This window comes from Scyliorhinus canicula, chromosome 19, assembly GCF_902713615.1.
Source record: "Scyliorhinus canicula chromosome 19, sScyCan1.1, whole genome shotgun sequence".
Lineage (NCBI taxonomy): Eukaryota > Metazoa > Chordata > Chondrichthyes > Carcharhiniformes > Scyliorhinidae > Scyliorhinus > Scyliorhinus canicula.
This window is the reverse complement of record NC_052164.1, coordinates 172,760-198,038: the sequence shown is the minus strand read 5'-3', so window position 1 is coordinate 198,038 and position 25,279 is coordinate 172,760. Positions and strand designations below refer to the sequence as shown.

Genomic DNA, 25,279 nt, shown 5'->3' with positions numbered 1-25,279 from the left:
CACATTTAGCGAGTTGGTCACAGCACAGATAAAGAGCACTAAGAGAGATAGGAAATGGGTGACCATCAGACAGAGGAAGAGGATGAAGGCAGTGCAGGGGTCCCCTGCAGTCATCTCTCTTTGAACAGATATACAGTCTTGGATATTGTTGAGGGAGATGGCTCACCAGGGGAAAACAGCAGCAGCCAGGTTCATGGCTGGCTCTGCTGCCCAGGAGGACAGTAAAAAGAGTGGTACAGCTATAGTGATCGGGGATTTAATTATAAGTGGAGTAGCCAGGCGTTTCTGCGAATGCAAACGAGACTCCAGGAAGGTATGTTGCCTCCCGGGTGCCAGGGTCCTGGATGTCTCAGAGCGGCTGCAGGACATTCTAAAGGGGGAGGGTGAACAGCCAGCTGTCGTGGTGCATATAGGCACCAACGATATAGGTAAAAAACGGGATGAGGTCCTACATGCTGAACTTAGGGGGTTAGGAGCTAAAATAAAAAGTAGGATCTCAAAGGTAGTAATCTCGGGATTGCTACCAGAGCCACGTGCTAGTCAGAGTAGGAATGACAGGATAGACAGGATGAATGAGTGCCTTGAGAGATGGTGCAGGAGGGAGAAATTCAGATTTTTGGCAGATTGGAACTGGTTCTGGGAGAGGGAGGACCATTACAAATCGGACGGTGTACACTTGGGCAGGACTGGAACCTGAATATCCTAGGGGGGTTGTTTGCTCGTGCTGTTGGGGAGGGTTCAAACTAATGTGGCAGGGGGATGGGAACCAATGCATGAAGTCGGAGGGTAGTAAACAAAGGATAGAAACAAAAGTCAGTAAGGAGTGTAGCCACTGTAGCCACCTAAAATGGACACTGAACTAAACAAAATGGAGAATCACTAAGACTGCAGGGAAAAACAGTTTAGCCAAGGCAAGCAGCCTGCAAACACTCATTAGCATTTTGCAAGCAGCAAAACCAGTTTCTGGCCAGGTGGAAGATCTCAAACCAAAGGTGATAATGGCAGAACGTTTTACATACTAATGAGGCAGTCCAGATCTAGGCACACACAATGGCAACATTTGGGTTTGAATAAGATACTTGAGTGGATGTCCAGACAGAGCGGCACCAGAAGTATCCACTATAGAAACCGCCCCCACCATCGAGAAAGACCCTCACATTGGAGGAATTCAAAAGATATCGATTGGAAGCGATCCAATCGATACCTGAAGGTAAAGCCCGCCCAGGAAAAGGCAAGGACATTGGGGACCCCTATAAAAGTAAACCCCCACACATGGTCCTGTCTGTTGTTTCGTGCTCCGGCTTTGACCAAGACCTTGAACGTGTATCCTGACTCCAGCCGTTGAGCACCAGCCGCCGAACCGTAAGTGCCAATACGATGCTCGCTACACGAACCAAGCCCGCTAGACCCCCAGTGACCAGCACGCTTTCTGAAGGTTGCAGACCAAGACCGGGACGAAGGCCTCGCTCCCTGACCTTGCCTGTTCCTGTGTAGTTAAGTATTCTGATTGCTTAGTTTAGTCATAGCTTAGTCCCTTAGTGTGTGCATGCGTATTTATTATAATTGTATAATAAATATTGATCGTTTGGAACTTACTAATCGGTGTATCGTTTTATTACTTTGAACCTGACCTTGGAATATTTGTGAGGTGTCTATACGGCATCTGGCGACTCCTGAGCTAAAAAATACATATACAGAGCCTAGTAGTGTTAAGCACACGGCCTTTAACAGAGGCAAGTTAATACACTCCAATAAACGCGTTTTGCACCCATAGCAAAACGTGCAACAGGAGAAAAGTGGAAGACAGAGAAACAGAATGAACTGCATTCATTTCAATGCAAGAGGCCTAACAGGCAAGGCAGATTAACCCAGGGCATGGATAGGTACATGGGACTGGGATATTATAGCTATTACTGAAACTTGGCTAAAGGGGAAGGCCTGGCAGCTCAATGTTCCAGGGTACAGATGCTACAGGAAAGATAGACCAGGGATTAGGAGAGGAGGGAATTTGCATTTCTGATTAGGGACAGTATCACGGCAGTACAGAGAGAGGATATATCCAAGGGTTCGCCCACTGAGTCTATATGGGTAGAACTGAAAAACAAGAAGGCTGAGATCACTTTGATAGGACTGTACTATAGGCCCCCAAATAGTCAGCGGGATATTGAGGAGCAAATATGTAAAGAGATTACAGATAGCCGGAAAAATAGGGTGTTGATAGTTGGGGACTTTAACTTTCCCAACGTTAACTGGGACAGCCATAGCACTAGGGGGTTTGGATGGAGAGAAATTTGTCGAGTGTATTCAGGAAGAATTCCTCATTCAATATGTGGATGGCCCGACTAGAGAGGGCGCAAAACATGGCCTCCTCTTGAGGAATAAGGAAGGGCAGTTGACGGAAGTGTTAGTGAGGGATCACTTTCGGACCAGTGACGATAATTCCATTAGTTTTAAGATAGCTATGGAGAATGATAGTTCTGGCCCAAAAGTTAAAATTCTAAATTGGGGCAAGGCCAATTTTGAGGGTATTAGGCGGAAACTTTCAAAAGTTGATTGGGGGTACCTATTTGAGGCAAGGGGCAGCTAGTAAGTGGGAATCTTTCAAAAAGTTGTTAACTAGGGTTCAGGGTGAGCACATTCCTCTTAAGAGTGAAGGATAAGGCTGGTAGAAGGAGGGAACCCTGGATGACTCGGGATATTGAGGCCATGGTCAAAAGGAGGAATGAGGCAAATGACATGCATTTTTTTTTAAAAACTTAGAGTACCCAATTCATTTTTCCAATTAAGGTCAAATTTAGGGTGGCCAATCGACCTAGCCTGCACATCTTTGGGTTGTGGGGGGGAAACCCACGCAAACACAGGGAGAACGTGCAAACTCCACATGGACAGTGACCCATGCCAGGATCGAACCTGGGACCTCAGCGCCGTGAAGCAGCAATGCTAACCACTGCGGCACCGTGCTGCCGTTGGCATATGACATGCATAAGCAGCTGGGATCAAGTGGATCTTTTAAAGAGTATAGGGCTTGTCGGAGTAGAGTTAAGGGAGAAATCAGGAGGGCAAAAAGGGGACATGAGATTGTCTTGGCAAATAAGGCAAAGGAAAATCCAAAGAGCTTTTACAGATACATAAGGGTAAACGGGTGACTAGGGAGTGGGTAGGGCCTCTTAAGGATAAACAAGGTCATCTATGTGCAGATCCACAAGGGATGGACAGGTCCTAAATTAATATTTCTCTTCAGTATTTACTGTTGAGAAAGGCATGAATGTTAGGGAAATTGGGGACAAAAAAGTGATGTCTTGAGGAATGTACATTATACAGAGAAATGAAATTAAATGAAAATTAAATGAAACGAAAATTTGAAATGAATTAAATGAAAATCGCTTATTGTCACAAGTAGGCTTCACACGAGGTTGAAATGAAGTTCAAATGGTGCTGGGGGTATTAAAGCTCATCAAGATAGATAAATCCCCGGGACCTGATGAAATGTATTCCAGGAGATTGTGGGAAGCTAGGGAGGAAATTGCCAGCCCCCTAGCTGAGATATTTCAATCATCTACAGCCACAGGAGAGGTACCTGAAGATTGGAGGGTAGCAAATGTTGTGCCCTTGTTTAAGAAGGGCTGTAGGAATAAGCCTGGGAACCACACACCGGCTAAGCCTTACTTCTGTACAGGGTAAATTGTTAGAAGGCATTATGAGAGACAGGATCTACAGGCATTTAGACAGGCAAGGGCTAATTGGGGAAAATCAGCATGGCTTTGTAAGGGGAAAGTCATGTCTCACCAATTTGATTGAGTTTTTTGAAGGGGTAACCAAGAAGGTAGATGAGGGCAATGCAGTCGACGTCGTCTACTTGGACTTTAGCCAGGCCTTTGACAAGGTACCACATGGTAGGTTGCTGCAAAGGGTTAAATCTCACAGAATCCAGGGTGAAGTAGCCAATTGGATATAAAATTGGCTTGGCAACCAAAGCCAAAGGGTGGTTGTGGAGAGTTGTTTTTCAAACTGGAGGCCTGTGACCAACGGTATGCCTCAGGGATCGGCACTGGATCCACTGTTATTTGTTATATATATTAATGATTTGGATGAGAATGTAGGAGGCATGGTTAGTAAGTTTGCAGATGACACCAAGATTGGTGGCATAGTGCAGTGTTCTTCAAATTCAGGGGCACGACCCTCAGGTGGGTCGCGGGCGGATGTCGGGAGGGTCGCGGAGCCGTACTTCGTGGCGCTCCCGATCGCGCAAATCGCTGCACAGCAGCCAGCTTTTAATAACGCCGGCTGCAAGCGGCCTTTAAAATGGCCATGAACATGTAAAAAAAATTTGGCCACATTTCCAATTGGGGCCTCACGGTAGCATGGTGGTTAGCATCAATGCTTCACAGCTCCAGGGTCCCAGGTTCGATTCCCGGCTGGGTCACTGTCTGTGTGGAGTCGGCACGTCCTCCCCGTGTGTGCGTAGGTTTCCTCCGGGTGCTCCAGTTTCCTCCCACAGTCCAAAGATGTGTGGGTTAGGTGGATTGGCCATGCTAAATTGCCCGTAGTGTAAGGTTAATGGGGGGATTGTTGGGTTACGGGTATACGGGTTACGTGGGTTTAAGTGGGGTGATCATTGCTCGGCACAACATTGAGGGCCGAAGGGCCTGTTCTGTGCTGTACTGTTCTATGTTCTATTGCGCATGCGCGCCGATGATCGGGCGCACATGCGCAGTGCTCCCGCTATTTTTTTTTTTTAACGGTTGCAGCTTTTTGTTTCAAGTTCGGGGGGGGGGTTTATTCATTTATTTTATGCATTTAATTTTTATTTTTTCATTTATTTTATTTTTTCATTTATTTTATTCATTTAATTTTTATTTTTTCATTTATTTTATTCATTTTAATTTTTTTACAAGTTCGGGAGGGTTTCATTCATTTTATTTTTATTTTTTTCATTTATTTTTTTAAATGTTTTTTTTACAAGTTCGGGGGGGGGTTTTATTTGATAAAATTTTACAGGAAAAAAATGCAGAACTTTGGACAGATGGAGACTCCATACTTTCCAACACCAGAAGGTTTCATCTTCATCCAACAGGTTCCATTGGAGGAGTGTGTACGAGGGCCAATGGAACCCAAAGCCATTTCCTCCATTTTTATCAGCAGCAAACAAGGTAAGGGAAAATGCTGGGTCACTCAGGTCGGCCGCGTTGGGTCCCGAAGGTTGGCAAAAATGGGTCCCCGGAAAAAAAGTTTGAAGAACACTGGCATAGTGGACAGTGAAGAAGGTTATACAAGATTGCAACAGGATCTTGATCAATTGGGCCAGTGGGCCGATGAATGGCAGATGGAGTTTAATTTGGAGAAATGTGAGGTGATGCATTTTGCTCGATCAAATCAGGGCAGGACCTATGGTAGGGAGTTGGGGAGAGCTACAGAACAAAGAGATCTAAGGGTACTGGTTCATAGTTCCTTGAAGGTGGAGTCACAGGTGGACAGGGTGATGAAGAATGCTAGATTTTATTGGCCAGAATATTGAATACAGGAGTTGGGACATCTTGTTGAAGTTGTACAAGACGTTAGTCAAACCACACATGGAATACAGTGTTCAGTTCTGGTCACCCTATTATAGGAAGGATATTGTTAAACTAGGAAGAGTGCAAGAGAGATTTACGAGGATGGTACCAGGACTTGATGGTCTGAGTTATAAGGATAGGCTGGGACTTTTTTCCCTGGAGCGTAGGTGGCTCAGGGGTGATCTTATAGAGGTCTATAAAATAGTGAGGGGCATAGATAAGCTGGATAGTCAACATATTTTCCCCAAAGGTAGAGGAGTCTAGAACTAGAGGGCACAGGTTTAAGGTGAAAGGGGAGAGATACAAGAGACCAGAGGAGAAACTTTTTCACATAGAGGGCGGTGAGGGTCTGTAACGTGCTGCCAGAGGCAGTGGCAGAAGCGGGCACAATTTTTTCCTTTAAAAAACAGTTAGACAGTGGGTATAGAGGGCTATGGGCCAAATGCGGGCAAGTGGGACCAGCTTCCGTGATAGAACTGGGCGCCATGGACAAGTTAGGCCGAAGGGGCTGTTTCCAAGCTGTAAACATCGATGACTCTATATCTTTAATGAAGTAACCCAATCTATCACAATCAACTCACCCCATATAGCTTTTTAGTTTCTTCATTTAGATTTAGGGCCCGAATTTACTCTTTTAAAATAAATTTAGAGTATCCAATTCAATTTGTTTCCAATTGAGGGGCAATTTAGCGTGGCCAATCACCTACCCTGCACATCTTTTGAGTTGTGGGGATGAGACCCACACAAACAGGGGGAGAACGCGCAAACTCCACACGCGCAGTGACCCAGGGCCAGGATTGAACCCAGGTCCTCAGCGCCATGAGGCAGCAGTGCTAACCACTGTGCATCGTGCCGCCCTACCCTAGTTTACTTTGAAAACTAATTTAGTTGGTACTGGTTTTCATCCAATCTCTTGTCCCTGTTTTGCACTTTGGAAGTTCTGGTTAGGACCAACCTATCAAAATCTGTTGAAAGAGGCACTGAAACACGAACAATCATAGACATGCAATTAAATATCCCACCAGCAAAACTTAGCAGCTGAAGTCAAAAAAGTTCAGTTTCTCACCTGATCAGCAAAGTAGATTTTCTGCTTCCCGTACACCTTTTCTTTTATTTTACCATCTTGAGTAAGTTGCTCAAGAGCTTTCACTGCAGCCTGCAACAAAAATTATGTGATGAAAAAAACAGCTACAGCAAAGACTTAACAAGAACTGTTTCAATCCGGCACTGTGGCACGTACTGCTCCCTCACAGTGCCAGGGACCCGGGTTCAATTCTGGCCTTGGGTGGCTGTCTGCGTGGAGGTTGCACGTTCTCTCTGTGTCTGCGTGGGTTTCCTCCTGGTGCTCCGGTTTCCTCCCACTGTCCAAAGATATGCAGGTTAGGTAGATTGGCCGTGCTAAATTGCTCCTTAGTGTCCAGGGATGTGGTTAGCTTACCATTTTTGGGGATAGGGTGGGGTGGACATGGGTAGAGTGCTTATTCAAAGGGTTGGTGCAGACTCAATGGGCTGAATGGCCTCCTTCTGCACTGTAGGGATTCTATGCTGATGTCAATGCCTCAAACAAACAGCAAATGGTTCTATCATAGATGGACAAAACTGAAATCACAAAGTAGGTATCAGAACATGCCACCAGTACTCAGGGCTGCAAGAACCCAGGAGGCTGCTGATACTAACTGAAAATCAAACCAATATTTGTTCACAGGATGTGGGAATCACTGGCTAGGCCAGAATTTATTGTCCATCTCTAATTACCCTTAAGAAGGTGATGGGGAGCCGCCTTCTAGAGCTCTGCAGGTTGTATGGTGTAAGTACACCCTCAGTGCTGTTAGGAAGCGTGTTCCAAGATTTTAACCGAACAGTGGAGAATGGCGATATATTTCCAAATAGGATGTTGTGTGACTTGGAGGGAATGTGCATCTGGTAGAGTTCCCATGCATCTGTTGCTCTCATCATTCTAGATGGTAGCGGTTGTGGGTCTGGAAGGTGCTGTCAAGGTATCCTTGTAGCTGGTACACATGGCTGCTGCGGAGTTTCTGGTGGAGAGAGTGAATGTTTAAGGTAGTGGATGGGTGCCAATCAATCTGGGCACCTTGCCCTGGATGGCATCAAGCTGGAGTTCTGTCGGGTCTGCACTCATCCAGACAAACAGAAGGTATTTCATCTATTCACTTCTAATTCCCATACTTCATAGGTTACTAAAATCAATGCACAGCTCCTTCTTTATTACCATATCAAGTACCTGAGTGAGGGACTTCCGGTGGAGGCATATAGAGGGGAAGCCGCATGCTGGCTGGCTCCTGCTCGAGGTGTGTTTTTAGGAGTTTTAAAGTCCAGTCCTGGGGACAATTTGCAAATGATTGAATGTACGAAGATACAAGGAAGGTAAAGATGTCAAAAGGATTAAGAAAAACAGCTGTGAAGAAGGGAGGGAGTGAGTGTTCACCGTCGAGTGAGCGGGCCAGCCAGGGAGCTCGCAAGATGGTGGAGGCTCGGCTGCCAGGTGGGGCCGTACTGCTCACAGCAGAGAGGGTGACTGAGGTGATGCCCGTGGAGCTGGAGAAGCAGTTTGCGAAGCCTGGGACTGGGCGGGAGGGACTCACTACAGGGTGAAGGAGATGGCGGTGGCTTTGGAGACGTTGGTGGAAGAGGCAATTGCCCCGGTGAGAGTAGCTGTGGCGAAGACATCGGTCGAGGTGAGGGAACCGGGCGAGAGGATGAAGGGAATGGAGGAGGCAATGTCGCAGCACAGTTCACCTCGATGCGGGATGAGCTTTGGAGGGTGGTCGGCGTCAATAAGGGGCTTCGAGCAAACCTGGGGGGGCCTGGAGAACCGCTCAAGGTGGCAAAATGTGAGGATTGTGGGCTTGCCTGAGGGGGTGGAGGGCTCAAGGCTGACGAAGTACTTCACCAAGATGTTGGCGTAACTGATGGGGGAGGGTGAGGAGCCTCCCGGTATGAACTGGACCGAGCCCATCGGTTACTGAGGCCGAAGCCAAAGTTAAATGAGCCGCCAAGGGCAGTGATCATCTGCTTCCACAAGTACCAGATGAAGGAGGTGGTGTTGAACTGGGCGAAGCAGAAGCGGGAGGTGCAGTGGGCTGGTGCTGGAGTTCACATATCCCAGGATTTGACGGTGGCGCTGGTAAAGAGGCGAGCAGCTTTCGGCCGAGTGAATACTGCATTATACAACAGCGGGGTGCGATCTGGTGTGGTGTGTCCAGCAAAGTTGAAGATGCCCTACAATGCCAGAGATTTCTTCTTTGAGGAGGCAGAAGTCTTGGGACAGAAGTGAAGGCTGGAACTGAAGAGGGGCTGTGGACTGTGAATGGGGAGTTGGGTGAGTGTATAAATGTTATGTTTTTTTCTATTTTAGGAGTACCCAATTATTTTTTTTCCCCAATTAAGGGGCCATTTAGCATGGCCAATCCACCTAGCCTGCACATCTTTGGGTTGGGGGGGGCGAAACTACACAGACATGGGGAGAATGTGCAAATTTCACACGGATAGTGACCTAAATGTTGTGTCTTTTGACCTACATTGATATTTATTTACTTCACACTGTTATAGAGGTTAAATGTTAATTCTTTGTTGCAACGGTTTTATGTTACTTTATTGAGATGTTTGGGTTTGATTGCTTTCCTGGGACTGGGCGGGAGGGACTCACTACAGGGTGAAGAACCAGGTAAGGTTTAGGAAGGGCTGGGTCGGGCAGCACGGTGGCGCAGTGTGTAGCTCTGCAGTCTCACGCCGCTGAGGTCCCAGGTTCAATCCCAGCTCTGGGTCACTGTGTGGAGTTTGCACATTCTCCCCATGTTTGTGTGGGTTTCGTTCCCACAACCCAGAAAAAGATGTGCAGGGTAGTGGATTGGCCACTCTAAATTGCCCCTTAATTGGAAAAATGAATTGGGGACGTTAAATTTATTTTTAAAAATGGAAGGGCTGGGTCAGCCAGGTATTTCATTCGGGATTTGACAGAAAGGCTTGAGGGATAGCAGTACTAGTTAGCCAAAGCGTACAGTTCCAGATGCAGAAAGTGGTTGCAGACCAGGGAGGCAAGTATGTGATAGTGACAGGGGCATTGGAGGAGAAGCTGGTGGCGCTGGTAAGCGTGTATGGTCCCAACTGTGAAGAAGGTGTGTGGGGCCATCGCCGACTTGGATTCACACGAATTGATAGTGGGTGGAGACTGGAACTTGGTGCAGGAGCTGAGATTGGATAGGTCACGGCCACGCTCACTTGACCCATCAGGGGGGGGCGAAGGCATTGGCTGAACTAATGGCGGAAATGGGAGGGGTGGATCCTTGGAGGTTTCTGCACCCGGGGGAGCGGGAGTACTCTTTTTTTTCTCCTCGGTCCATAAGGTTTATTCACGGATTGACTTTTTTGTGGTGGGGAAGACGCTATCGGCTTGGGTTAAGGGGTCGGAATATTCGGCAATTGCGAGATAGGATTATGCACCGCATTGGGTGGATATAGTGTTGGAGAGGGGGGTCAGTGTAGAGGCCGGGGTGGAGATTAGATGTGGGGCTGTTGGAGAACCGAGGGTTCTGTGATAAGATTGGGAAAGTAATCAAGGAATAAGTGGGGTTCAATTGTACGGGGGAAGTTTCGCAGGCGGTGGTTTGGGAAGCTCTAAAGGCAGTGGTGAGGGGGAGATGATCTCGATTAAGGCAAAGGTGAATAAGGAGGAGAGGGTGGAGCGTCAAAGGATAATAGATGAGATGCTGGAGGTAGACAGGAGGTATGAAGAAGACGGGGATCCAGCGAAATTGGAAAAGAGGAAGGAGTTACAGGTGAGGTTTGACCGGCTATGTAAAATTATCACCAAACAATAAACATATTGAAACCATGACAAAGATATATCGCTTTGAGTGATCTTTCAGAGTCACTTCCCACTTCAGATCTGACAGCATTGGGCCACATACTATGCCCTATCAGCCAGTGCTTGCAAAACTCAAACCACAGTGTCCAGCATTAAATGTGATTCAGCAGCAGAGCAACATTTGCTAAACACTCCTCCATGTGCGAAGAACTATGCTGACAATCAATTTTACGATTTACAGGGTGTTCACACTGTAACACATATGCATGTACTGGAAACTACATACATTAATACACAGGCCCCTCTGTTCGCAAATAGAAAGAACATATAACCTATTGTCCCTGTTTCAGCGAAACAAAACAAGGACAGCCTGGTTCATTCCTCTGAGAAATCATCATTCCTCATTTCCAGTCAAGCTGCCTGGTTTAAATTTAAAACAATACTTGGAAGTTAACTGTCAGTCACCAGTAAATGATGCTTTCTCCATGGCAATGCCTCCACCAATCAGAGTCCACTTGCCAACCAATTGGACTCTCTTCTCAAACAGTATACATAAGAACATAAGAACTAGGAGCAGGAGTAGGCCATCTGGCCCCTCGAGCCTGCTCCGCCATTCAATTAGATCATGGCTGATCTTTTGTGGACTCAGCTCCACTTTCCGGCCCGAACACCATAACCCTTAATCCCTTTATTCTTCAAAAAATTATCTATCTTTACCTTAAAAACATGTAATGAAGGAGCCTCAACTGCTTCACTGGGCAAGGAATTCCATAGATTCACAACCCTTTGGGTGAAGAAGTTCCTCCTAAACTCAGTCCTAAATCTACTTCCCCTTATTTTGAGGCTATGTCTCCTAGTTCTGCTGTCACCCGCCAGTGGAAACAACCTGCCCGCATCTATCCTATCTATTCCCTTCATAATTTTAAATGTTTCTATAAGATCCCCCCTCATCCTTCTAAATTCCAACGAGTACAGTCCCAGTCTACTCAACCTCTCCTCATAATCCAACCCCTTCAGCTCTGGGATTAACCTAGTGAATCTCCTCTGCACACCCTCCAGCGCCAGTACGTCCTTTCTCAAGTAAGGAAACCAAAACTGAACACAATACTCCAGGTGTGGCCGCACTAACACCTTATACAATTGCAACATAACCTCCCTAGTCTTAAACTCCATCCCTCTAGCAATGAAGGACAAAATTCCATTTGCCTTCTTAATCACCTGTTGCACTTGTAAACCAACCTTCTGTGACTCATGCACTTGCACACCCAAGTCTCTCTGAACAGCGGCATGCTTTAATATTTTATCGTTTAAATAATAATCCCGTTTGCTGTTATTCCTACCAAAATGGATAACCTCACATTTGTCAACATTGTATTCTATCTGCCAGACCCTAGCCCATTCACTTAACCTATCCAAATCCCTCTGCAGACTTCCAGTATCCTCTGCACTTCTCGCTTTACCACTCATCTTAGTGTCATCCGCAAACTTGGACACATTGCCCTTGGTCCCCAACTCCAAATCATCCATGTAAATTGTGAACAATTGTGGGCCCAACACGGATCCCTGAGGGACACCACTAGCTACTGATTGCCAACCAGAGAAACACCCATTTATCCCAACTCTTTGCTTTCTATTAATTAACCAATCCTCTATCCATGCTACTACTTTACCCTTAATGCCATGCATCTTTATCTTATGCAGCAACCTTTTGTGTGGCACCTTGTCAAAGGCTTTCTGGAAATCCAGATATACCACATCCATCGGCTCCCCGTTATCTACTGCACTGGTAATGTCCTCAAAAAATTCCACTAAATTAGTTAGGCACGACCTGCCCTTTACGAACCCATGCTGCGTCTGCCCAATGGGACAATTTCTATCCAGATGCCTCGCAATTTCTTCCTTGGTGATAGATTCCAGCATCTTCCCTACTACCGAAGTTAAGCTCACTGGCCTATAATTTCCTGCTTTCTGCCTACCTCCTTTTTTAAACAGTGGTGTCACGTTTGCTAATTTCCAATCCACCGGGACCACCCCAGAGTCTAGTGAATTTCGGTAAATTATCACTAGTGCATCTGCAATTTCCCTAGCCATCTCTTTTAGCACTCTGGGATGCATTCCATCAGGGCCAGGAGACTTGTCTACCTTTAGCCCCATTAGCTTGCCCATCACTACCTCCTTAGTGATAACAATCCTCTCAAGGTCCTCACCTGTCATAGCCTCATTTCTATCAGTCGCTGGCATGTTATTTGTGTCTTCCACTGTGAAGACCGACCCAAAAAACCTGTTCAGTTCCTCAGCCATTTCCTCATTTCCCATTATTAAAGCTCCCTTCTCATCCTCTAAAGGACCAATATTTACCTTAGCCACTCTTTTTTGTCTTATATATTGTAAAAACTTTTACTGTCTGTTTTTATATTCTGAGCACGTTTACTCTCATACTCTATCTTACTCTTCTTTATAGCTTTTTTAGTAGCTTTCTGTTGCCCCCTGAAGATTTCCCAGTCCTCTAATCTCCCAGCAATCTTTGCCACTTTATATGCTTTTTCCTTCAATTTGATACTCTCCCCTATTTCCTTAGATATCCACGGTCGATTTTCCTTCTTTCTTCCGTCCTTCCTTTTTGTTGGTATAAACCTTTGCTGAGCACTGTGAAAAATCTCTTGGAAGGTTCTCCACTGTTCCTCAACTGTTCCACCATAAAGTCTTAGCTCCCAGTCTACCTTAGCTAGTTCTTCTCTCATCCCCTTGTAATCTCCTTTGTTTAAACACAAAACACTAGTATTTGATTTTACTTTCTCACCCTCCATCTGTATTTTAAATTCCACCATATTGTGATCGCTCCTTCCGAGAGGATCCCTAACTATGAGATCATGAATCAATCCTGTCTCATTACACAGGACAAGATCTAGGACCGCTTGTTCCCTCGTAGGTTCCATTACATACTGTTCTAGGAAACTATCGCGGATACATTCTATAAACTCCTCCTCAAGGTTGCCTTGACCGACCTGGTTAAACCAATCAACATTTGGGGCAGCAGGGTAGCATGGTGGTTAGCATAAATGCTTCACAGCTCCAGGGTCCCAGGTTCGATTCCCGGCTGGGTCACTATCTGTGTGGAGTCTGCACGTCCTCCCCCTGTGTGCGTGGGTTTCCTCCGGGTGCTCCGGTTTCCTCCCACAGTCCAAAGATGTGCGGGTTAGGTGGATTGGCCATGCTAAATTGCCCGTAGTGTCCTAATGAAAGTAAGGTTAAGGGGGGTGTTGTTGGGTTACGGGTATAGGGTGGATACGTGGGTTTGAGTAGGGTGATCATGGCTCGGCACAACATTGAGGGCCGAAGGCCCTGTTCTGTGCTGTACTGTTCTATGTTCTATGTAGATTAAAATCCCCCATGATAACTGCTGTACCATTTCTACATGCATCAGTTATTTCTTTGTTTATTGCCTGCCCCACCATATCGTTACTATTTGGTGGCCGATAGACTACTCCTATCAGTGACTTTTGCGCCTTACTATTCCTGATTTCCACCCAAATGGATTCAACCTTATCCTCCATAGCACCGATGTCATCTCTTACTATTGCCCGGATGTCATCCTTAAATAACAGAGCAACACCACCTCCCTTACCATCCACTCTGTCCTTCCGAATAGTTTGATACCCTCGGATATTTAACTCCCAGTCGTGACCATCCTTTAACCATGTTTCAGTAATGGCCACTAAATCATAGTCATTTACGATGATTTGTGCCATCAACTCATTTACTTTATTCCGAATACTACGAGCATTCAGGTAAGGTACACTTATGTTGGTTTTTTTACCTCTGTTTTGAATCTTAACATCTCCAGTTTTATTCCTTTTGTTATTACTGGGCCTATTCACTGAGCTCCCCTCAGTCACTGTACCTTGTACTGTCGCCCTTTTAGATTTTTGACTATGTCTTCTCTGCCTTGCACTTTTCCCCTTACTTCCTTTTGCTTCTGTCCCTGTTTTACTACCTTCCAACTTCCTGCATCGGTTCCCATCCCCCTGCCACATTAGTTTAAACCCTCCCCAACAGCTCTAGAAAACACCCCCCCTTTGTTAATTCCCTTGCATTGTATTCTTACAAATGTCGAGTGCAAGGAGCTTTGGGAAAAAAAATCCTTTTTTTAAGCAATATTCACTAAATGACTAATATATAATATACACACACATAAAATGCCTTTCAATTCCTATAGTTTCAATTAAAACACATCATCCAGAATACAAACCTTTTTAATTGTAAATTTAATCGAACATTCAAAAGGGATTTAGAATGTATCTGGAATGGAAGAATGTGCAGAGTTCCAGGAAGAAGGTGGGGAAGAACTCTTGTCATGTGAGAGTGCCTTTAAGAAATGGATGTTTAAGCAATGTACCTTTAAGAAATGCAGTGATGTCAGAGTGGGTGGGTGGAGCTGGGCCTCAGCTCTGCCATTTTGATGTTTTTAGTTTCAGTTTGAGGAAAAAGCTGGGAGTGTCTGTGTTTTGCTGAGAGCTGCAGGAAGAAAACACAGAGGTGGTCTGTGGATGTCTGCAAATCCAAAGACTATAAATATATTGAATGTAACCTCACAACTGTTTTTGAAGGTGATGTCTTTGGATTTAAAAGAACGGTTTGAAGGATTATTTAGTGTTGTAATCTTTTGGGGTTATCTTTGAAGTAAGGGGTGTTAAGAGATCCAATGTTTATTTAAATGGTTAATTTGAGTTCATGGAATAAACATTGTTTTGTTTTAAAAACCACGTATCCATAATTGTAATACCACACCTGGGGAACAAGCCGTGTGCTTCAAAAGCTAACAATCCATTAAAGGGGGGGGGGGGTTGGTTGAACTCCATGATACATTTTGGGGTTCTGAAAACACCTCTCCCATAACACTCTAGGTAAGTTGCTCATTCAGAGAGCCGGTGCAGACACAATAGGCCAAATGTTCTGAGTAGTAACAATTTTGAGATGTGTGCTGAATTGATTGCATTGTTTTTAAAAAGTCACCAAGATATTGATTAAGGAAAGCTCAGTACATATGGCCTACCCAGACTTTCAAGCAGCTTTTTAAAGGGTACAGAAACTGAAAACATTTAAAACAATGTTCAATAGATTGGAGGAAAATATCTTTCACTAAAAAGAACAAACCTTTGGCTTTACATCAGCAGTAAGAAAAAGAAAGGAATCCCCACTAAAGGAGGGAAAAGAAGAAGGTCTATAAAATAATATCATAATGAATAGACAAGATACATTTCAAAAGGAAGAATTTTGCCTGATCAAATTTACATTTTTTGAGGTGGTAACAGAACATAGACAAAATACAGATAATTTATCTGGATTATCAAAAGGCCATCAATAATGTGCCCTTAATAGGTTAATGAATACGGTTAGAGAGTACGGAATCAGGGAATACGTGGCAGAATGAACTGTGTATATGCTCGAAAGCAGAGAATGGGAGCAAAATGTTGTAATTCAGAAATAGTAGAAGGTGAGAAGCAGTGTTCCACAGGTAGCTGCGCTAGAACCATTGGTATCACAAGTTATATCAATGACTTGGATTTTGGAATCAAAAATATAACTTTTAAATTTGCAGTGACTTTAAATTGGTTGGCAGGGGCGTAGTCAATACTGAGGAGGACTGCCACAAATGAATAAATGTGCAGCATGGGCAAATGAAGATCAACATAAATGTGAAGTAGTACATTTTGATAGGAAGAATAGGGAAGTCACTTGTTACTAAGGTGAGAGTCTAAGTGGGGTAGAGAAACAAAGGAATCTGCAATGAAAAACACAATTACTAAAGGTTAAGTCACAGGTTAGCAAAGACACAAAAAGTGCATACAAAGAACTGGGCTTTATTTCTGCAGGAGTAGAATTGTAAAGTAGGGAGGTTATGCTCAACCTGTATCGAGCATTGGTTAGGCCACACTTAGAAAGAGTACTGCATGTAGTTCTGAGTGCCATATTATGAAATGGATAAGAGGCACTGGAAAGGGTGCAGAAAAGATTGACAAGGTGTCATGACAGGGAGATATTAGGAACATAGGTCCAGAAATGGGGTCAATGATGTAGCAGGCAATTTAAAAGTTAAACAGACTGAGGGAAAAGACTGCTAGCAGCAGTCAGAGGGATACGCCCACAGCCTGACTCACCTTGCCCCATTCAGATGTAACCTCATTAATGGGAATACACAGGCTGCCCTGGTTCAGCCAGGATGATCTACTCAAGATCCATTGCCATTCAGGACAACCTTGTTTGACCAGCATTAGCCCATCACAGAGTGCGATGACCTATTTGTCCTATTTGGAAGGTGAGTTGCATATAAACGGCATAGCTCTGTTCTTTTGGAGAAACAAAAGTGGGTAATCAGCCAAGGTAACAATAATGGATTCAAGTCTGGCCGATGGGGTGGGCGGAGGAGAGAGAGAGAGAGAGATAGAAAGAGAGAGAGTTAGAGAGAGAGTTAAAGAGAGAGATAGAGAGAGAGCGAGGTAGAAAGAGAGAGACACAGAGAGGGAGAGAATTAATTTAGATGTGTCCAGTTTTAGTCTTCTTACATTGTGGGTGGAATGGAAAAGGTGCAAAAGAGGGCTACAAGATTATCTTCTAGTCTAAGGCACCTTAATAACCAAGATAGGCTTGAAGTACTTGGGTTCCACACTCAGCAAAATGTAGACATTGGAGTGATTGTAATTTATAAAATGGTAAAGAGGGGTTGTGTTTGCAGGAACAGTTTGTTTCAACGAAATAGAATAGATAAAATCAGAATGTCCAATTCACCTAACAAGCACGTCTTGCGGGACTTGTGGGAGGAAACTGGAGCACCCGGAGGAAACCCACGCAAACACGCGGAGAACGTGCAGACTCTGCACAGTGACCCAAGCCAGGAATCGAACCCGAGTCCCTGGCACTGTGAAACAACAGTGCTAACCACCGTGCCGCCCATTTCTGGCTGTGGCAGAGATCAGCTAAAACAAAAAAAATAACTCTGTAAATAGATTCCATAACATTAATCATGGCCACGGTATTCGACTGAACTAGTTCTATACTCCTAAATGTGTTGCATAGAAATGTTTCTATTTTTCCCAAATTGGGCTAGGGATTTAGCTTCTTCCACATTACATGGCTTTGGGTGGGGAATGTATGCATCGTAATACAAAAGATACAGGCTTTATAGGCAGACTGGATAGACCAGTGGGCCCTGCTCAGCTCATATGCTCATTTCAAAAGAACTGACATGCCAAAAGGACATGTCTTTGGCTTGAGCAGTCCCCAGGGGCAGTTTTATTCCTCAGAAATTCTCGAGTCTCATCTAGACACATTATTTTAAATTAACAGAGACTGAAACAATCTTACTGTCTTTCCAAAACCATAATCGCGCTGGAGATTTCCAAAAACATCTTGTGCACTGTACGGTCGATTCTGGTCATTCAAATACTTCAAAATAACAGACGCAGCTAAAAAAGAAATTTTTTAAAATTTCAATTAAAATGCTATAATTTCCTGATGTTTAAAAATGAATTCATTCCCTATCACAAAACTCACTCAATTAATATTTTTTTAACCTTCATAGGATCAGAAGTGAGATGCTCAATTTGGATTCATTATAAATCACATGAATATTCCCCAATATCAATTTGCAATTATTTTTTGCTCGACATCTGATACAATCTATATTTAGTACAAGTTTGCAACCACCTTCACCCAGAGTTAGAGAGTGGGTGATGCATCTTAGCCACCTCCTCCTGTCCCATCATTACAGATGCCAGGCTTCAGCCAATTTGATTCACTTCAGATGAAAAAGAAACAGCATACAACAAAAAAGCGATGGGTCTGAACAACATCTCTGCAGTACTTGCACCAGAACTAACCACACTTCTAACCGAGTAGTTCCAGTACAGCCACAGCACTGATGTCTACCCAACAATGTTGAAAACTGCCTGCCCTGTCCACAAAATGCAGGACAAATACAATCCAGCCAATTACCACCCCACTTTCTGTGCCACTGTTGGCCTGTCCAAGAACAGACCGTGACTGTCAAGTATACACTTCAAACTCCTCCTGCTGCACTTTCCATTTCATACTCATGGCACTAACATCACTGGTTGCATCAAACATTGTCTGGAATGCTCTAGTAAACGCCATGATACAATCCTAAATGTCTGTCTTTATCCGTTTCGCCAATATCACACCTTAGGCAGAAAGAACACTTAAAATCATAGATTTAGCTGCAGGGATCATGTCATTTAATCTGCCAAACTGGTCCGTTCTGACCGCGTGCTATCTGACCTTGCTGGACCTGCACCATATGGAGCAGGACCTACCAGCCCAGTATCTGCAGGTATTCAATCCATTATTATTATGGAAGGGATCACCACTAAACATTGGCTTTGTCGACCAAACAACCCTAACCCTAGTTTATCTTTCCGACATCCCAAGTGACTCGTATACATTTAAATATTCTCAACTTTAAAACTACAGCAGTTGAACAAAACACAAAAAATTAAGTCTTAATATTGTTACACAAACTGTTAGAATCTGTTTGAATGTTTGATATTTTTCCAAAACGACCTTACACAGTTGACTGAGATGGAGAGGCAGATATGAAATAATAATCACTTATTGTCAGAAGTAGGCTTCAATGAAGTTACTGTGAAAAGCCACATTCCGGCGCCTGTTCGGGGAGGCTGGTACGGAAATTGAACCGTGCTGCTGGCCTGCCTTAGTCTGCTTTAAAAGCCAGCTGTTTAGCCCTGTGCTAAACCATCCCCTCCAGATAGTGGACATTGTAGAGTTCGTGGTTCCTCTCTGCGGACATTGTAGAGTTTGTGGTTCCTGTCTGTGGACATTGTACATAGGCGGCAGGTGGCGGGGTTCCCTCTGCTGCCGCCGCGTGGGGTCCAGGACAGGGTGCTCTCGGGGGTGTGGGTTGGGGAGGGGAGGATCTCGGCGGCGTACCAAGTGATGCAGGAGATGGACGAGGCCTCGGTTGAGGAGTTGAAGGGTAAATGGGAGGAGGAGCTCGGTGAGGAGATTGAGGAGGGGACGTGGGCGGACGCCATGGGGAGGATGAACTCCTCTTCTTGTGCGAGGCTTGGCCTCATACAGTTTCAGGTGCTGCACAGGGCTCACATGACTGGGACAAGGATGAGCCGGTTCTTTGGGAGTGAGGACAGGTGTACTAGGTGCTCTGGGAGCCCAGCAAATCATGCCCATATGTTCTGGGCATGTCCAGCATTGGGGGAATTTTGGAAGGGCGTGGCAGGGACGTTGTCGAGGGTGGTAGGATCCAGGGTTAATCCAGGCTGGGGGCTCGCAGTATTTGGGGTTGCGGAGGAGCCGGGAGTGCAGGAGGCGAAAGAGGCCGGTGTTCTGGCCTTTGTGTCCCTGGTAGCCCGGCAGAGGATTCTTCTTCAGTGGAAGGATGCAAGGCCCCCAAGCGTGGAGGCCTGGGTCAATGACATGGCAGGGTTTCTCAAGCTAGAGAAGGTGAAATTTGCCCTAACGGGATCAGTGCAGGGGTTTTTCAGGAGGTGGCAGCCATTCCTGGACTTCCTGGCAGAACGATAGAAACAGGCCAGCAGCAGCAGCAACCGGGGGGGGGGGGGGGGGGGGGGGCGGGATGTTTTGTTGTTTTGAACTAAAGGGATGGGCATAGTTGTTCTGTGCCAATGTCGGGCATTAATTCATTTCCTCTTCTGTGTATACACAGGGGGGGGGGGGTTCTGTCCTGTCTATTGAAGGGAAGGGCAGATGTTTTGGGGAATGATGGGTGTTAGTTTATCTCTTCCACTGTGTATGCGCGGGGGGGGGGGGACTGTTCTTTGTAAAAAAAAAAATCTGTCTTTTTGTTGTTGATATTATGCAAAAATTTGAAGAAAAATTATTTTTTTAAAAAGACATTGTACATAGATACATAGAAGATAGGAGCAGGAGGAAGCCTTTCGGCCCTTCGAGCCTGCTCTCCATTTATCATGATCATGGCTGATCGTCCAACTCAATAGCCTAATCCTGCTTTCTCTCCGTAGGCTTTGATACCATTCTCCTCAATGCTATATCTAGTCACCTGTTTAATATATTCATTGTTTTAGCATCAACTACTTCCTGTGGTAATGAATTCCACAGGCTCACCACTCTTTGGGTGAAGAAATGTCTCATCTCTGTCCGAAATGGTTTACCCCGAATCCTCAGGCTGTGACCCCTGGTTCTGGACACACCCATCATTGGGAACATCTTCCCTGCATCTACCCTGTCTAGTCCTGTTAGAATTTTACAAGTCTCCATGAGATCCTCCCTCATTCTTCTGAACTCCAGCGAGAACAATCCTAACCTAGTCAATCTTTCCTCATATTACAGTCCCACGATCCCTGGAATCAGTCTGGTAAATCTTTAGCTGCATTCCTTCGAGAGCAAGAATATCCTTCCTCAGAAAAGGAGACCAAAACTGCGTACAATATTTTAGGTGTGGCGTCACCAAGGCCCTGTATAATTGCAGCAACACATCCCTGCTTCTGTACTCGAAACCTCTCGCAATAAAGGCCAACATACCTTTAGCCTTCTTTACCGCCTGCTGCACCTGCATGTTTACCATCAGCAACTGGTGCACAAGGACACCCAGGTCCTGCTGCACACCCCTCTCTCCAAATTTACAACCATTCAGGCAGTAATCTGCCTTCCTGTTTTTGCTTCCAAATTATCCAAATTATACTGCATCTGCCATTGGTTTGCCCACTCGCCCAACCTGTCCAGATCATGCTGTAGGATCCCTGCATCCTCGTCACAGTTCGCACTCCTACGCAACTTGGTATCATCTGCAAACTTTGTGATGTTATATTTTGTTCCCTGATCTAAATCATTAATATATATTGTGAATAGCTGGGGTCCCAGCACTGATCCCTGTGGTACCCCACTAGTAACTGCCTGCCAATTTGAAAAGGACCCATTGTAGAGTTTGTGGATCGTGTCTGTGGACTGAATTAGTTATTGGATGAGGGTCGGGTCCAGTTCCATGTCCCAGTGTCTGGGATTCTTTATTGTTGCTGAGAGTTTACAATAAAATAATGCAATTTAGCAGATTGCCAAAAAGACTTTGTTAAATTTATGAACCTGCAACAGTTTTAAAAGTGATTTTATTTATAACAAAATGATCAAAAAAATTCTCTGGTCAGGAATTCGCGGATTGGTCAAACCCGGCCTGGGGTGGGAACGCGGCAAAAACATCAGACCCCAAACCCAGACACCCCCTAAACCGGACAGACCCCAAACCCGGACACCCCCTAAACCGGACAGACCCCAAACCCGGACACCCCCTAAACCGGACAGACCCCAAACCCAGACACCCCCTAAACCGGACAGACCCCAAACCCAGACAACCCCTAAACTGGACAGACCCCAAACCCGGATACCCCCTAAACCGGACAGACCCCAAACCCGGACACCCCCTAAACCGGACAGACCCCAAACCCGGACACCCCCTAAACCGGACAGACCCCAAACCCGGACACCCCCTAAACCGGACAGACCCCTAATCCGGACACCCCCTAAACCGGACAGACCCCAAACCCGGACACCCCCTAAACCGGACAGACCCCAAACCCGGACACCCCCTAAACTGGACAGACCCCTAATCCGGACACCCCCTAAACCGGACAGACCCCTAATCCGGACAGACCCCAAACCCGGACAGACCCTAAACCAGGCAGCCCCAACCCAGACAGACCCCTAATCCGGACAGACCCCAAACCCGGACACCCCCTAAACCGGACAGACCCCAAACCCGGACACCCCCTAAACCGGACAGACCCCTAATCCGGACAGACCCCAAACCCAGACACCCCCTAAACCGGACAGACCCCAAACCCGGACACCCCCTAAACCGGACAGACCCCAAACCCGGACACCCCCTAAACCAGGCAGCCCCAACCCAGACAGACCCCTAACACAGACAGACCCCTAATCCGGACAGACCCCAAACCCGGACACCCCCTAAACAGGACAGACCCCTAATCCGGACACCCCCTAAACCAGGCAGCCCCAACCCAGACAGACCCCTAAACTGGACAGACCCCTAATCCGGACAGACCCCAAACCCAGACACCCCCTAATCCGGACAGACCCCAAAACCGGACACCCCCTAAACCAGGCAGCCCCAACCCAGACAGACCCCTAAACTGGACAGACCCCTAATCCGGACAGACCCCAAAACCGGACAGACCCCAAACCCGGACAGACCCCAAACCCGGACACCCCCTAAACTGGACAGACCCCTAAACCGGACAGAACCCAAACCCGGACACCCCCTAATCCGGACAGACTTACCCGCACCTTCCCGGCGCCCGCTCATGGCCGGGCTGGGGGGGGTCGGACGGTTTTCCGGTGGAGCCAAATTTCGCGCCGTTTTCCAGCGCATGCGCACGAAAAGCAGACCAGCTTCAAGGGGACGAGCTCAAGATTGAAATGGGGTGGGCGGAGTCAACTTTGAAGGGGGTGGGTGGGCGGAGTCAACTTTGAAGATGGTGGGTGGGCGGAGTCAACTTTGATGGGGTGGGTGGGCGGAGTCAACGTTGAAGGGGGGGGTGGCGGAGTCAACGTTGAAGGGGGTGGGTGGGCGGAGTCAACGTTGAAGGGGGTGGGTGGGCGGAGTCAACGTTGAAGGGGGTGGGTGGGCGGAGTCAACTTTGAAGGGGGTGGGTGGGCGGGGTCAACTTTGAAGGGGGTGGGTGGGCGGAGTCAACTTTGAAGGGGGTGGGTGGGGCGGAGTCACTTTGAAGGGGGTGGGTGTGGCGGAGTCAACTTGAAGGGGGTGGGTGGGCGGAGTCAACTTTGAAGGGGGTTGTGGGCGGAGTCAACTTTGAAGGGGGTGGGTGGGCGGAGTCACTTTGAAGGGGGTGGGGGGTGGGCGGAGTCAACTTGAAGGGGTGGGGGGTGGGCGGAGTCAACTTTGGAAGGTGGGTGGGTGGGTGGGCGGAGTCAGCTTTGAAGGGGGGGGTGGGTGGGTGGGCGGAGTCAACTTTGAAGGGGGGTGGGTGGGTGGGTGGGCGGAGTCAACTTTGAAGGGGGTGGGTGGGTGGGCGGAGTCAACTTTGAAGGGGGTGGGTGGGTGGGCGGAGCCAACTTTGAAGGGGGTGGGTGGGTGGGCGGAGTCAACTTTGAAGGGGGTGGGTGGGTGGGTGGGCGGAGCCAACTTTGAAGGGGGTGGGTGGGTGGGCGGAGCCAACTTTGAAGGGGGTGGGTGGGTGGGCGGAGCCAACTTTGAAGGGGGTGGGTGGGTGGGCGGAGCCAACTTTGAAGGGGGTGGGTGGGTGGGCGGAGCCAACTTTGAAGGGGGTGGGTGGGTGGGCGGAGCCAACTTTGAAGGGGGTGGGTGGGTGGGCGGAGCCAACTTTGAAGGGGGTGGGTGGGTGGGCGGAGCCAACTTTGAAGGGGGTGGGTGGGTGGGCGGAGCCAACTTTGAAGGGGGTGGGTGGGTGGGCGGAGCCAACTTTGAAGGGGGTGGGTGGGTGGGCGGAGCCAACTTTGAAGGGGGTGGGTGGGTGGGCGGAGCCAACTTTGAAGGGGGTGGGTGGGTGGGCGGAGCCAACTTTGAAGGGGGTGGGTGGGTGGGCGGAGCCAACATTGAAGGGGGTGGGTGGGTGGGCGGAGCCAACTTTGAAGGGGGTGGGTGGGTGGGCGGAGCCAACTTTGAAGGGGGGTGGGTGGGCGGAGCCAACTTTGAAGGGGGTGGGTGGGTGGGCGGAGCCAACTTTGAAGGGGGTGGGTGGGTGGGCGGAGCCAACTTTGAAGGGGGTGGGTGGGTGGGCGGAGCCAACTTTGAAGGGGGTGGGTGGGTGGGCGGAGCCAACTTTGAAGGGGGTGGGTGGGTGGGCGGAGCCAACTTTGAAGGGGGTGGGTGGGCGGAGCCAACTTTGAAGGGGGTGGTGGGTGGGCGGAGCCAACTTTGAAGGGGTGGGTGGTGGGCGGAGTCCAACTTTGAAGGGGTGGTGGGTGGGCGGAGCCAACTTTGAAGGGGGTGGGTGGGGGCGGAGCCAACTTTGAAGGGGGGTGGGTGGGGCGGAGTCCAACTTTGAAGGGGGTGGGTGGGTGGGTGGGCGGAGCCAACTTTGAAGGGGGTGGGTGGGTGGGTGGGCGGAGCCAACTTTGAAGGGGGTGGGGTGGGTGGGCGGAGCCAACTTTGAAGGGGGTGGTGGGTGGGTGGGTGGGCGGAGCCAACTTTGAAGGGGTGGGTGGAGCCAACTTTGAAGGGGGTGGTGGGTGAGCGGAGCCAACTTTGAAGGGGGTGGGTGGGTGGGCGGAGCCAACATTGAAGGGGGTGGGTGGGTGGGCGGAGCCAACTTTGAAGGGGGTGGGTGGGTGGGCGGAGTAACTTTGAAGGGGTGGGTGGACGGAGTCAACTTTGAAGGGGGTGGGTGGGCGGAGTCAACTTTGAAGGGGGTGGGTGGGCGGAGTCAACTTTGAAGGGGGGGGTGGGCGGAGTCAACTTTGTAGGGGGTGGGTGGGCGGAGTCAACTTTGAAGGGGGTGGGTGGGCGGAGTCAACTTTGAAGGGGGTGGGTGGGTGGGCGGAGTCAACTTTGACGGGGGTGGGTGGGTGGGCGGAGTCAACTTTGAAGGGGGTGGGTGGGCGGAGTCAACTTTGAAGGGGGTGGGTGGGCGGAGTCAACTTTGAAGGGGTGGGTGGGCGGAGTCAACTTTGAAGGGGGGGTGTGGGCGGAGTCAATTTTGAAGGGGGTGGGTGGGCGGAGTCAACTTTGAAGATGGTGGGTGGGCGGAGTCAACTTTGATGGGGTGGGTGGGCGGAGTCAACGTTGAAGGGGTGGGGGTGGGCGGAGTCAACGTTGAAGGGGGTGGTGGGCGGAGTCAACGTTGAAGGGGGTGGTGGGCGGAGTCAACGTTGAAGG

At 47.7% G+C, this 25,279-nt stretch overlaps 1 protein-coding gene across 3 annotated transcripts in view; it reads right to left on the bottom strand.

The window, feature by feature from the left end:
* Positions 1-25,279, bottom strand: part of LOC119953882 (homologous-pairing protein 2 homolog) — a 98,561-nt gene that overhangs the window by 21,995 nt on the left and 51,287 nt on the right. The window contains exons 1-3 of one of the 3 annotated variants that reach the window (XM_038778505.1): positions 22,702-22,776; positions 17,740-17,840; positions 6,619-6,708 (exon numbers count right to left, since the gene is read on the bottom strand). In XM_038778505.1, coding sequence (XP_038634433.1) covers positions 6,619-6,708; positions 17,740-17,840; positions 22,702-22,726 — 216 coding nt within the window. In that variant the 5' untranslated portion in view covers positions 22,727-22,776. Of the gene's footprint in view, positions 1-6,618; positions 6,709-17,739; positions 17,841-22,701; positions 22,777-25,279 lie in introns of those variants that run through there. The other 2 variants (XM_038778506.1, XM_038778504.1) reach the window with 2 other exon arrangements.